The sequence below is a fragment of the Coturnix japonica genome, chromosome 4, assembly GCF_001577835.2.
Source record: "Coturnix japonica isolate 7356 chromosome 4, Coturnix japonica 2.1, whole genome shotgun sequence".
In the NCBI taxonomy this organism is placed as follows: Eukaryota; Metazoa; Chordata; class Aves; order Galliformes; family Phasianidae; genus Coturnix; species Coturnix japonica.
In genome coordinates, this window is record NC_029519.1 from 81327659 (window position 1) to 81342245 (window position 14587).

General features: G+C 48.8%; 1 protein-coding gene and 1 long non-coding RNA gene across 3 annotated transcripts in view; one reads left to right on the forward strand and one right to left on the reverse strand.

Moving 5' to 3' along the window:
* Positions 1-90: 90 nt before the first annotated feature.
* Positions 91-2915, reverse strand: LOC107314110. Its single transcript, XR_004307258.1, has 2 exons — positions 2620-2915; positions 91-1457 (listed from the first exon to the last, which is right to left on the reverse strand). It is a non-coding gene; the product is annotated as an uncharacterized LOC107314110 (long non-coding RNA).
* A 159-nt stretch (positions 2916-3074) lies between these two features.
* SFXN5 (sideroflexin 5) overlaps positions 3075-14587 on the forward strand; it is a 73047-nt gene continuing 61534 nt past the window's right edge. For both annotated transcript variants that reach the window (XM_015863029.2, XM_032444619.1), the window contains exons 1-2: positions 3075-3209; positions 10195-10263. In XM_015863029.2, the coding sequence (XP_015718515.1) occupies positions 3153-3209; positions 10195-10263 (126 nt within the window). In that variant the 5' untranslated portion in view covers positions 3075-3152. The remainder of the gene's footprint in view (positions 3210-10194; positions 10264-14587) is intronic.

Genomic DNA, 14587 nt, shown 5'->3' on the forward strand with positions numbered 1-14587 from the left:
TGACAACAGCGTCTGTGCTGATAGCACTTGGACAGTGAGTGACATTTAGCTGTTTATTTTCTGAAGGAGGATGACGGTGCCCAACTTTTCCATGCTGATACGTATCATTATTAGTCCCAGTGCACCCGCTGCCACGCGGGGGCTCTGGGGGGTGTTGTTGCTGCAGGATTAGCTTGAGTTCAGCTCTGAATATTGCCCCTGCGTGAGCTGAGGGCTGTGAGCCCCTGCAAGCTTTCCTATGTGTGCCACAGAGCTGCCCTGGGGGGTTCAGGTCTGCAGCTCCATTGTTCGCTGCTGGTTTGGCCCATGCATAGCGGGAGCATAAAGGTTGTGATTGCATTCCTGAGGATTTGTGGGAAAACAGCAGCTGAGGAGAGGGGAGAGCCCTTGACTGTGTGGTTCTGGGGGAGAATTAGAGCTCACGTTGCATTGGAGGCACCGCACAGATCAGCCTGGGGTGCATGGGGAGGAAGTGCAGCTTTGTGCCACTGCTTTTACCCACTCCTCTTGGGTACTGAGTGCTCATGTTTCTTTGCTTGGCAGAGGGCTGATCTGGAGCCCAGACCTTTGCCTCCAGCTTCTCTGCCCTAATCCCACCCACCTGTTTTACCGCTCAGCTGTTTTCCTTCTCAAAGTCTGCTTTTTTTTTTTCCTTCATTCATGCCTTTTCCGTCAGGAGAAATTAACTCCCCTTAAGCTTCGTTAAATGACTTTGCTGTCAGCGATGGGAGAGTTGTGTTAGCTCTAATCCCAGTTTGTTTTTCCTCCTGCCAGCCCACAAGCCGTTATGTAGCTCAGCACCTGTCCAGGGATCATGTTAGATTCATGAAATGCTGAGCACGGCGCTGTGCGGGGTCAGGGCAATGAGCTGTGACCCCCTTGAAAGGCTGTGCTGAGTAAAGGCAGCCTGAAATGATGAGGTTAGATGGGCTCTGCAGATGGCGGAGTGAATGGAGCAGAGCGGCTGTAATTAGAAGGTGGGCTTGTTGGAGGCTGTCAGGTCCAAAAAAAAAGAGAGATTTTAAGGCTTTAGCGCTGCTGAAACAGACAGGATTACACTGAATCTCCGCCTGCTTTGAAAGCTTCAACACTTGAGTTGGGACTTTGATGCAAATAAGCCTCAGTGCTACAGGAATGATAGAATTATACAGCCATAGAATCACAAAGATTGGAAAAGACCGCAAAACTCACCAAGTCCAACCGTCAGCCTAAAGAAGAAGAGCTGGCTGGGTTTGTTGTTTGAAGCCTGAGTTGTGCAGCCCGACGCAAGTTTTTTCTTCTTCAAATCTGGCTTTGCAGATGGAAGCCGACAAGAAACGTTCGTGCAACTTTCTCCCAGAGCCAGCAGGCAGCCCAGCTCCGCACCCAGCTGTCACGTGCGAGGCGGCCGTCAGACCCCAAATCTCACTTGGGTTCCAGACAAGTTTGCTCCGTAGCTGAAGGTTTTGTTCCTCCCCCTGCCAAAATGGAAATAAATACCAATATTGAGTTAACAGTTGCTGATCTAGGGAAGGAAACACCCCCCCCTACACACATACACCCCCCCCCCCTTCTCTTCCCCAAGCCACTGAAATGCAACTTGTCAGTCTGAATGGATCTGGTTAGATTGATATCAGCCAAAGAATTGATATTCTTTCTGGTATTTAACCAAAAAAGTGATAGTCTTATGTCACTCCAAATGTGGTTTTAGATAAACAGATTCTCTCCCCTCTGTTGTTATAAAACATTTAGCGTGTCAACATTAGGGATCGTATCAATTATCTGGCTCGAACTGCAATGGGGAGGGAGGGGGGTTTCCCTGGTATAGAAACGGAGAGATTTGGGTTATAATATATACTTACAGCAGAGCCCTAATGATTTTCATAGAATGATAGAACGGCCTGGGTTGAAAAGGGCCACAAGGATCATCTGGTTCCAACCCCCTGCTATGTGCAGGGTCACCAACCAGCAGCCCAGGCTGCCCAGAGCCACATCCAGCCTGGCCTTGAATGCCTGCAGGGATGGGGCATCCACAGCCTCCTTGGGCAACCTGTTCCAGTGCACCACCACCCTCTGGGGGAAAAACTTCCTCCTAAGATCCAACTTAAACCTCCCCTGCCTCAGTTTCAAACCATTCCCCCTTGTCCTATCACTGTCCACCAGGACACCCAGGTACCTCTCAGCAGAGCTCCTCTCCAGCAGCTCATTCCCCAACCTGTACCAGTGCATGCAATTATTCCTCCCTAGATGCAAGACTCTACACTTGCTTTTGTCAAACCCCATCTGGTTTCTCACCACCCAGCTCTCCAGCCTGTCCAGGTCTCACTGAATGGCAGCACAGCCTTCTGGTGTGTCAACCAATCCTCTCAACTTCATACCATCAGCAAACTGAGGGTGGTCACTATCCCCTCATCAAGATCATTGATGGAGATGTTGAACGAGACCAGACCCAGCACCGACCCCTGGGGGACACCAATAGTTACAGGTCTCTAACTAGACAATGATGACCCTCAGTGCTCCGCCAGTCAGCCAGTTAAATACGAAATGGGATATTACTCATAGCAATAGGATGTTTTGTCCCCTTTTAAGACGGCAATAGGGCTCCAAGCGGGGTTACACCCTACCCAAAGGAAAACATACCTTAATGACACGCTGTTCTTTGAGATAAGCCGGACATCACACCACAAGGAGGTGATAAGGGTAGGAATGTCTTATAGAGCCAAGAGATGGGGTTTAAAGGTTTAAGGCCTATGGTTTAAGGCCTGTGGGAGCACTTCAGCATGGGCTGCAACTGGACCTAATGAAAGGAAGTATTAAGCCATGAAGACGACAAGGTAGGAGGACTGTATTGGGTATAGCCCATTTAGAACATCTGGATGTGTTCTAAAGTGCTTTACAGCCGCTTCAAGGCCCCGCGCTCACCCTGAGCTCTGAGGTGACTCTGTGGTAACTCTGAGGTGACGAGAGACTCCCCCTCAGCTTCCCGCCAAACGCCGCGAGCTCCCATTGGCTGATCCCTTTCACCTCAGAGTCCGGAAGTGCACTACATATCCCATCGTGCCCCGCGGGAGCTGCGGAGGGCAGTGACCAATCAGAGAGGAGGTGCCGCAAAGGGGCGGAGCCGGCGGAGGGGGAGGTTGTTTAAAGTGGAGCCCGCAGAACGCAAAAGGGGGATGGCGGAACCGGCGGATTATCCGCCCTTCCAGCTGGGGAAACCCCGCTTCGAGCAGGTACCGATAGCGGGAAGGGTGCGGGTATAGCGGTGAGAGCGGCCTTAAACGGGAGCGACATCGCGCCCCCTCCCTAAGAGATACCCCCCCCCCCGCCCTATATTCAGCCCTTTTGCTTCCAGCGCTGCGCTGATTGGTCCGCACTTTGCCTCCTATTGGCTCGCGTTGCTGTCAATCAAAACGCATTGCCCCGCCCCCCCGTGGCCGCTGCGGGTGAGAGGGGGGCGGTGTGAGGTTTCTGGAGGTTGCCGGGTTCGAGACCCGGGGTGGGATTGAGGGGTGAATTGAGGGGGGGTCTTTTTAGGTGGGGAGGGGGCGAGTGGGGTGATGGAAGAGCATAATGTGACCCTGGGGCTTGAACCGGCTGAGCCGCACCCGGTATGGGGTGTCTGCCAGCCCAAGGTTGTGTGGAGGTGATTGGGAGGGGGGGGTATTGTGAGAAGGAGGTGCTGGGTTGCTTGGAGTTGGTGCACGATGCGCTAATTAGCTTTAATTTACAGGGTAAAATTGGTATGCTGCACGCACGCGAAGTGGATGGTTCCTCGCTCGTGAGCGAGAATATATGGGTGTGTGGCTAGCTGTGGTTATGGGGTTTATGAAGGATTTGGGCCTGCTTTGGGCTATAGTGCAAAGCAGGGACTATGATGGGCCTTTAGGGGGCCGTGATGGGCCTTTGGGGGGCCATAATGGGCTCTTTAGGGTCCGTGATGGGCCTTTTGGGGTCCGTGATGGGCCTTTTTGGGGTCCATGATGGGGCCTTTTTGGGGTCAAAATGGGCCTTTTTTGGGGGTTCTGTGATGGGGCCTTTTGGGGTCTGTGATGGAGCCTTTTGGGGTCTGTGATGGGCCTTTGGGGGGCCATAATGGGCCTTTGGGGGCCAAAATGGGCCTTTTAGGGTCATGATGGGCCTTTGGGTCCTATTTGGAGTCCTTGAGGTGCTGTTTGGGGACCCCAAGTGGCCTCTGGGGTTCTGGAGGCACCTCTTTTGGAAGGATCTCCAAAGGCTTTTTGTTTTGGGTGGGGGTCTTGAGGTGTCTTTATTGGACGTTATTGCTCTTTGTTTTTGCCTCAGGCTTCTGATAAAGCTCTCAAAGTTCATGCAGCCTCCTTCATCTGCTTCTGGTGCAGGGTGAGGCCGCTCTGTTAAAGGAAAGGGTCCTCATAGCTCTCAAATCAAGGAGGAGACGAAGCGTGCTCGCTAATAAGACCTCCCCCCACCATTGGGGAAATCTCCAAGGAGACTTTCTTCCCACCAACCACATGAAATCTGCACAGGATCGCTGTGTGCCAACCATCTGACTCGTTAATTGCAGATCCCAGAGCTTGGCTTGACCGAAGCCGCCCATTTGGGTGATGGAGGAGCCTGGTTATGCTTCTTTCAGAGGGGCCAGATCTCTATGCTCTTCCCCATTGACTTATCCCTCATTCCTCCATAGGGTTCAGGATGGGAGGTGGCGCACAGAGCTCCTTAGAGCTACGGCTGCCCTACAACAAGGAAGGGTGTGCCTGCTTGGCTGCACTGAGTGATGCTCAGCCTGGGGAGACAGAGCTTTTTAATAAGGAGAGGAGGAGGAGGAGGAGACGCTACTCCCTTCTAGACACCACAGATGATTCGAGGCACACTTGGCAGCGCGTCAGGCACAGAATCGGTGCATTCTGTTCATTAAGGAGTGACTGTCACTTGTAGCAACGTTTAGAAAATGTTTCGAGGGGTATGGCAGGATGTTAATGATCGTGTACCAGCAGAGCTGTCCTCTCTGGGTCTGTTTCCACTTGGCCCAGGGGTAGGTTTTCCTGGTGGTGAAAGCACCTTGGAGGACAGGATCCCTCTCCTCTTCAGGGATTTGATTTGGTTCCCATATACTAAGCAGCATATAGGACTGGTGGTAGGAGTTCAGGTTGAGTCGCTGGTACCTGTGTCCTGCTGCTTCCCATCTCTATAATGATGCCCTTTCTCCTGCTCTGTGTCCACAGAGCATTCAGACAACCCAGTTTGTGAGCTGGCAGCTTTGCAGGGTCATGGAGCAAGTGAAAGAGGGCACCTGGCCAGGTCCTGTGGCCTGATTGCACCATCCTGACCCATCCTCGGAGCATGCTGGTATTTATTTACCCATCCTGAACTATGGTTGGTCAATAAACCTCCGTCTCCAGGGTTGTAGGACAGTGCTGGGAGGAATGTGTGAGTTGCAGAGGAGCTGTGTTAGGCATCTTTGTCCTTGCAGGGGGAAAAAAAAGCACAAGGAAAAGTTGCGTGCCAGCAACAAGAGGCTCGGTGAGCAAAATGGGTTTGGATCTCAGAGCTTTTTTCCAGCCTTAATGGTTCTATAGAAGGAGAGGAGCTGTGTTTAGGGTGGCTGATGGGATGCTCCTGTCCCCAGCACAGCCCTGCAGCTCATTTTCCTTCTCCCACCTCTTGCTTTGTAGCTCACTTGTTTGTCCTGCTCTTCAGGCAAGTCGCATCTGTCAAGTCACATTTCTTTGCTGGGAGCAGCTTTTGCCTCCCGACAGAAGCAGGTTATTTTTAGGTAAAAGAATAAGGACATTAAGCATGAGAATACGTGACAGGGGCTTCGTTTTCCAACAAGCTCTTTTAATTTGTTAAGCACGCTCCTTTATATTTATTTATATCTATATTTTAAGTTAATAGGTTTTGCTGCCTGCTCCCTCCAGAACATGATACTGAAGTTTCTGAAGCTGTAACCAATGGCCTCTCCTTCAAACCAGGCCAAATAAATGCGTGTTTGGAAACTCTATAGAAGGTGTGGGATGTGCTGGTTCACCAAACAGTGCTGTGAACTGCTGCAGGCACATAATGCTGGTTAAATTTTAGGGTTTTTATTGCTTTCAGCCCTCTAAAAAAGCACCATGAGGCTCTGCCAGCAGGAGGAAGTCCCAGATCTTGGATCCTGTAGGGAAAGGAGAGGGAATTAAGGACGATGAACCTAATGCAGAGCTGCAAGCATCGTATGTTGCTTGTGCAGCACAGTGGGACTCAATGGGAGCTGGGGGCTCAACGTGTGGTCATGGGCTCCAAGCATGCTGATCTCAGAAGTGTCCTGGGAGGACCTTAGGGCTGATAATCATCATTGCCTGCTTTGTGTGCACTTTGATCTGGGAATTGTAAAACCAGACCTGTTTACTCCTCCTTGAGTCAGTCCTTGGGCCTCCTAGATAACCCCTGCAATAACATGCAGATAAAGCAGCCCTTTGATTAGATATGCCTCTCAGGAGCTTGATGGCTTGCTGATTGCATGCGTTAATTGCTGTAGGCCCTAATAGGAGAGCCCAGAGCTGTGTTAGAAGGGTATTAAATTAACACAGAAGTTCCTACTCTTGCTTCTCCACCTTTAAAGCAGTTTTCTACTGTGAGTGGAAGAGCCGCCCCATCCACTTTATTTCCTAAAGAGGTTATGGGGTATGTGTGGGGGGTGTTTAAGGCTGCTTTGCAGCTGCTGTGGCTTTGCTATACGTGCAGGTCCAGCCCAATGTGTGGATTCTATTGGAGACGAGGCTGGCGCGCATTGAGTGCTGCCAAACGTGGCTTTCTCAGCCCTGAATTCGGGCTGACCCTGTTTATCCTATGCAGTCGGTTGGGTTCTGCAAACACATGCTTAAAAGACGAATTGCAGAGGAGAAGAGGAAATACAGACACCTTTTGGGTTTGGTGTTTATCTGCTCACTTCATTGAATCTGCCAAAAAAGCCATCCGTTGGCTTTCTTACATCTCTGTCAGCCAGGATTGGATTTCAGATGGAGTTTGAGTCGTGTGCTGTGGGGTATTGGATGCTCAGGGGTTGGGTTGAGAAGCTGAAGGTAAAGCTGGGAGCTGTGCTGGGGTGAACCAAGCTGGGAGCAAACCATAGGACCCACATTGTAATCCCACAGCCTGCAGCAACAGGGAAAGGAGAGGAGCTGCTGCTGCTAAGAGGGAGAGAATGAAGATTTGCCACTTTGCTTCTGCTCTCAGGGCATTTGAGCCCTCACCTGTCAGCTGAAGGTGCAGGGATGGACTCCTGGCCCTTTAATTTAGAGTATTAAAGGGCTTTGATTGCACAGCTTAAGCCTAAACTTGTATGTGGGGTGGACTCCCAGCGTGTAATTGTACAGCATTGCCGTGCCAGCATGCGGTTGCTCAATGGCTTGTGTTTTTTAATCTATATCATCTTTGGTTTAGTTGAAATCTCTTCCTAATTAATTGAGAGCTGACGTAAGCATGGCTTTTTAATTATTATTTTTTTCCTTTAAACTAGAAGGAAAAAAAAAAAAACAACCCCGACAAGTCTGTGTGCCTTTTGCTCTGGCTTAATTAAATCCATTTTTTACATCCCTGCTTGCAATTAAATGAGTAAAGTTGTATCTCCTTCCAGTGCTGAGGAATGCCCACCTGCTTTCAATGCAGGTGATTAACCCACCTCTTGCTGATGGCCATTTACTCCCTGCCCTTCTCTCCATATTCCTGGTGTCTTTTTTTTCCCCTTCTTTGAGCTGGTTTCATTGACGTCCTGCATGGCCCTCAGCACATCCATGAGCTGGAGCTCATTGCACTCCCTTGCTCTTTACAAACTGTTGTGGAAGGGGATTAATATTCCCTTCTAGGACTTGGTCTTGCTCACAGGCTGGTGAGAAGCAGTCCCAAAATAGTCCCGATTAATCACAGGAAAATTGCAGTATTCAGATTTCCTCTGAATAACCATTTATTGCAACAGATGTTGCGGGAATAAAATGGCAAAAGAGATGCTGGATGTGTTTGGGATGCGAAGGTCAAACTCATGGGTGTGTTGCAGACTCCATCCATGACACAAGCTCAATGACTAGAACTGGGAATTACCCCAATGAAAGCAACAGTCCTCTGTTTCCATTGAAATCTGGGACTGGTTGGGTTGATCTGTCCAGCACAGACTTTGGAAAGAGGTTGATTATACCTTGATGTCCCCTTATTGTGTTATGGAGTGATGGATATTGGGGATCGTGTGGTTGGGTGCTGGCACAGCTGCCCATGTAGTTAATGGGGTCACCATCACTGGAGGTGCTCCAGCACAATGACATGGTCATTGCTGGGCTGGGTTGGGGTCGAACTGGGTGATCTTATAGAGGTCTTTCCCAACCTTTATGATCCTATGAGTGTTTTTTTTTTCCTTCCAAGCAGCTCGTATGAATAGCAACAAGGAAAAGCACGTTTGTGTAATGGTGTTTTCAGACAGCTTCTGCTAATTTGGAAAGAAACGAGAGCCACGGGTGATCTGTTGGGTCTCATTGCCTTCTGTAGGGGTGCACTCCATCTCAGCTGAGTTTGTCTGTGTGCCCCTGGTGAGCAGAGCTGCTGTCAACCCAGCGAAGAAGCGCATCTGTCTTCCCACTGTCTCTTCTTTGAAGTAGTGATGGCAGGGGGATAATTTCTTCATTTTCCCACTTCTTTTAGAAGTGCAGATGAAAGAAGCAGACGTTGGAGTAGCCCTGAGTGCCAGCAGGAAGGCATTCGGTCCTGGAGCAGCCTGCACCATGAAGTGCTCTATGATGCCTGAGCAAGGGGCACGTTGGGCACTGCAGATGTCTTGAGTGGAGAGCTGAGAGTTGCTCGTGTTTGGTCTTCATAGAACCATAGGATGGTTGGGTTGAAAGGGACCTCAGAGCCCTCCCAAGCTCCATAGGACCCCTGCCATGGGCTGGGTGCCCCCCACCAGCTCAGGTTGCCCTTCCTTACCATGCAGCTCTGTGTGGTAATGGGGGGATTATTCTCAGTTTTTCTTGCTCTGGACCTTGGTGTGTAACTCTGCTGTTCTATGAGTCAATGCTGTGACCCCACTCCAATGGCTCTGCCCATGTCTGAGCTGCAGCAGGGTGGGTTTGGGCTGCTGAAACAGAGTGAGTAATCAAAGGAAGGTAGCAACACGCCAAGCTCTCAAACGCTAGAAAGTACCAGAATTAGCGTTAATTAAATCAACGCTAATTAAAAACCACTGGGCTTTTTTTTTTTTTTTTTTTTTCCCCTTAACTTCTGTGAAGCTATTTTGTTCAGTTGCAGGTTTTTTGTTTTGTTTTTCCTTTCATTTTTGTGTAGAACATGGGGGAAAATAACAGCATGGAGCAGCTGAGAGCGGGGTTGCAAGGCAGAGCGGTGGGCTGCAGCGCCCTTGGGATCTCATTCTATGGGGGGATTTCTGCCTCAATAAGTCACAGCATTGGTGGTATTTTCTCTGTGCTTCGTGAATTCAGCAGAGAGGAACCAGCAGGTTTCATCAAATTACACCAGGCGGTGATTAAATGCCATTCTCACTGCTGCATCCATCTTCCCATCCTTTATTTATAGCACTGCAAATACAAGAAGGGAGTTGTTTGCCTGCTCGTGGCCATAGTGCAAGAGGCATCCCAGCGTTTGTGAGCATGCAGAGGTCGGTGGCTGTGTCAATTCTGTATATAGCAGTGGGTTGAAACCAGATGATCACCGTGGTCCTTGTCAACCCAGGCCATTCTATGATTCTCTGATTAAGGTTGAAAAAGACCTCTAAGGTCATCAGGTCCAACCATCAACCCATCCTCACCATGCCCACTAACCACATCCTATCTTCATAGCACAACGTAACGTACATATAAGTGCATCAGAGCTCCAGATGCCTTCCAGGAGCATGAAATATACTGCAGGCTGCAGGAACAAGGTTCATTTTGTAGGGTCTGGACCTTGTATCCTCCTGGGGAATGCCAGGCTCTCCTTCCCCCCTGTATTCTGTGCTGCTGTGACATCTTGGACACTTGTACTTCAGTGGATTTATTTTTCCTGAGTGTACAAATAGAAACGAGCCCAAACCATAAATCCTTGACTACTGTAATGGAATCTTAAGGTTTGTAGTCCATCTCTCACCCTGTGTTGGTGTGGTAACCAGCACAATGATAACCAGCCCCAGCACAGCACCTGGATAACTCTGATAGCCACAACACTTGGTTTGTGCTTCATCTGACTGAACACGTTTTGTTTCTCCTTCTCTTGCAGACTTCGTTTTATGGCAGATTCAGGCACTTCTTGGACATCATCGACCCACGCACTCTCTTTGTTACTGAGGTAATGTCTGTGTTCCGTATTTTCTGACAGTTCTCGTTATCCACATGGGTTGGATTAAAAACAGTTTCTCCTGTGAACAGCAGAAGGGGTGAAGATGGGTTTGTGATGGATCTGTGTCTCACCGCTGATGGGCTGCCCAGCCTAACCCTATTCATGCCCACTCAGCTCTCTGTTAGCCACCTTTGGATCCTCTCCCTGTAGGTCTTCCTGAGCAGCTCTCAGTCAAATCTACCAGCACTGTTGGCTTCCCAGGGGGAAAATTCCTCCCTGTTTTCATGGAGGGGAAAGAAAAGCACAGGTGAGTAAAGGAGAAAGCAAATGCGCTGCTAGGTGGGTGCATGCTGCAGTTTCCAATGGCCTCTCCAGACCTTTCCCAAGGAAGCTGCGTAGTAATTTTTCCTTCCTTATTAGCCTGTTTGTAGCAGGCTTCAGAGTTTCTGGCCCATTTCCATTCCTTGTAGTGCTGTCCAGCATCATTGCATATCCCTGCTTTCATAAAACACTGAGCTGACTGTGAGGAACCCCTTAGAAGCAATATTTCCTCTGGTGATGTTAAATTCTGCCTGCTGCCAGCGTGCTTTTTCTGTCCTTACACGCTGTGGTGACAGCGGTGGGGAAGAGATCTGATGTGACTTAACATCATCCTTTTGTCCCAAATCAGCAAGTTTTTCTCCAAACCATAAGGCTGAGATATGCCGTGTGCTTCTGAGTGCCTTTTGGATGGGTGCCTGGGAGAGCTGCAGGCAGTAAAGCAGCTGTTCATACAGCATCAGGCTGAAGGTTATATACTTCCAGTTGCAAAAGCTCAAGTTCGGATCAAATAGGAGATGGATTTTTCAAGTCTCCATCCTGGATACAGAGCTGTGCCTGGAGAGGTGACCTCCTGCCAATAAAACATTATGATTCCAAATTAGCACCACTGTGTTGTGCTGCTCTTTACCAAGGGTGCAAGCCCACAGATCAGAATCAAAGCCAATTAACTACATGTTAAGGGCTTGATGCTGCTGGCACCTGGGCTGAGGTGCAGAGTTAAGAGCAAAGCTGTGGATTTCTCTGTGTAGCCAAAGCCTGTTGTTGTATCAGTGTACATTGTAGTCTGCAGCAACAAGCAGCACTGGTTCCAGGTTGAAGACAGGTAGTTTGAATCTTGAAAGAGGAACGTTTTTCCACCATTATCACAAGAAATAATGCATTTCTTACTTTCCAGGGGCTGAATGTCTCAATGAGGGACATGGTAGGGCTGGGTTGGGGTTGGACTTGGGGACCTTAAAAGTCCTTTCCAAACTGTATGATTCGGACTCAACTTCATGCTTTTCTACCTTCCCATCGTTCCCATTTCAAACTGTGAGGAGTTTATGAAGGGGTTGGTGTGGTTGGTATGAGGCAGTCAGCTGGTGTAACTCTCAGATACCCACTGATGTGCTGCTACTTAAGAAGGTGAGGCTCAGGAAATGAGGGGGAAAGCACAGACTCACAGAACCAGAGGGGATATGAGGGAGAATTTGTGCACCTCGAGCTGTTCTGGACCTCAGAACATCAATAAATGAAAGAGGTTTGAATCTCTTCTATGGGGTCCAAAGAGCTCTGGTTTGAGATCCATGACCTTTGGGATGGCTTGATGGCTTTCCAAGGGAGAAAAGACCCATGCCCATTTTCTTTGGGAGCTTGAATCAATGACAGCTAATGCATCTACATTCTGTGAAGTATGTGTGGTCTCTTAGTCACAAGGGAAATGTGTTGGCCAAGGTCATGGGAAGCAGCACAGAGTTGGGGTTGACCTGCTGGCTGAGTTCTGTGTGTCTCATCTTATGCTTTGAGTACTCTGTGTTTGTGCATGTGTCGCTGAGTAACTGAAGTGGCAAATTAAGATCTAGGAGGGGTTTGCTGGAGGAGCAGCTCCTTCCCGTGACAGATGGCTGCAGCTCTCAGGCCCGAGGTTCTCAAGGAACAAACACGTTGCTAGCGAACGAAACGCAGAGATAAATGAGCCTCTAATGAGAATGGAGGTTAATCCCATGGAAAATGCTGGGAGATGTAAGAATGTCCTCTTCATCTTTTTTAATTGCTGCATGTTGCATCCTACTGGTGGCTGTTTGGGTGAAGGATGAAGCGATTCCTCCTGGGGGCTGGGGGGGCGGGATAAGTGTAATTAGTATCAATGAGAGTCGTTTATTTAGTTCCAACAGTTGAACACAGTTAAAAACTTCCTTGTCTTTTAGAGGTTCTGAAGCATGAATCCTCAAAGGATGCATGCTAAACACAGGCTTATGGCGTAGCAAAGCCTTGTGTCAGGGTAACAGATAACCCCTGAAGAGGTTTTCTGTTGTGCCCATTCACCTCATTCCTTGCTTTCTAATGAAACAGCTTCTTTCCTGTGTGTGTGGCAGCTTCAGATTTGCAAACTTTTCCAATATGCAGCAAACGTGTCATTGCAGAGGTGGAGCCCAACAAGACCCATTGCTGAGACCCATTGCTGAGTCCATGAGAAACCCCTCGGTGGGTGTCAGGCCTACATTCAGAATGTGTGAGGTTAAAATGATTGGAATAATACTTTTAATTGCTCAAGTAATTAAGGTCCGTCGAGGGAGGCGGTAGGGACCAGCAGATATTTTTATAAGGTTGACATATCCCATCTGACATCAGGCTGGACACGCTGTTAGCGCTCTGTGGGAGGCTCCTCGTGGAGAAAGCTGTGGACCTGATAATAACTCGAAGCAAAAGTCAGAATTAAGCTGAGCTCAGATAAACTACGCATTATCTGCCTTTATCTCATTGTTCATAGCATAGAACTACAGAGCGCCGAGCATCTTGCATTCCCATATTTGGGTTTAAAATGGAAGCAGGATTAGATGTATGTTATTTATATGAACGATACCTTCTTACTCAGCAGATTGACTGTCTGTGTTTATTCAGTGTCACATCTGCTGGCTCTACTTGAACAAAAAGTTTCTGGCTCCTGTTGTCTGTCACTGTAGATCCAATACAATAGGGCCAGCTGGAGTCAAGTCTGCCGTATGTATCATCCGTAGCGCAGCGAGATGGAATCGGGAGCTGCAGAGTTGCTGATAGCAGAGCACAGCTGGATTCCCCTTCCCCACATTGAATACATGGTGATGGTGGCCCGGAAAGTCTTGCTTTGGATTGTGTGCCAGGTCACTGCTGGCCTGAACCTGAGAGCAGTGGAGCTCACAGGCATGTGTGGGACCAGCATGGTCCTGAAACACCAACACCAGCTCTGTAGAAGCAAAGTGAGGTGTAACCTATTCCAAGGTGCCTTGTCTCATCGGTGGATTTTACCTTAGAAGTGCAAAATGTGACTCTTTCTGTTGTTTCTGTAACAGTAATGATATAGTGCTTCTGGCATAATGACTTCTTCTGGTCTGTAAGTGCACATATGGGGTTCTGGAGGCAGCTCTAAGCCATGTGTAGGCATCCGTTGAGATCCAAGAGAAGAGAAGACACAGATCTTTGAGACAGGAGCAGCATGCCCTCGAGCAAAGAGGACAAGGTGAAGGATCAGTAGGAGAGCTCATGTGCTGGAAGGAGGTGTCTGGCACAGGTATATGTGGGCAGTTATCCATAGGACCCAGTGCAGTTGTCCCTACTCTACAGTGATGCCCATCATTGGTGTTGGCGTGCCATCGCTATGATGGGTGCTGCTCTCCTGATGACATCTCTGCTTTTGGTCTTTCTCCTTTGTTTGAAATACCAAACTAAGCCCTTATAATGGGATCCTTCAGCAACTTTTTCTACAAAGACCAATCTTTTCTTCCAGTCTAGACCTGCAAGATGTTTTGAGTAACAAGTCAATGCCTATAGCCCTGAGTCAGAGCAGGACAGGGGTGCATTACTCCTCTACGCTAAAACCAGGTGCAGAGAGCACGAGGAGTGGGGTTTGTGTGCTCCTACATCGCTGGGCTCCGTGCATCCCTGGCACTGCTTCTGGTCTGGGGTTTGTAGGAACATTCCCTGGGTGCAGATGGTCTGTCTAGCACCCTATTGTGAGAGCTGAGACCCTGTAATCCACCACTAGAAGTGCTCTAGTTTTCCTGAGACGAGGGGTATGAAAGAAATGCAACATATTAGTAAAAACTGTGGCTGCACTTCTTTTTATAAGTGATGCTGTAAAAATTCGAGTGACACTTCTTCCTACGGATATCAGTAGAAGAAGCAAGCAACAATAAATATTGAAATGGTAGCATGACCTTGTAGGCAGACCTCTTTTTTTTTCCCCTTGTTTCCCCCCTTCTCTCCTGTTAAAATGGAAATGCAGCGTCATCTTAGACACCCATAATAGTGCTGTGTCGTGTTATAAGCCGGGGAA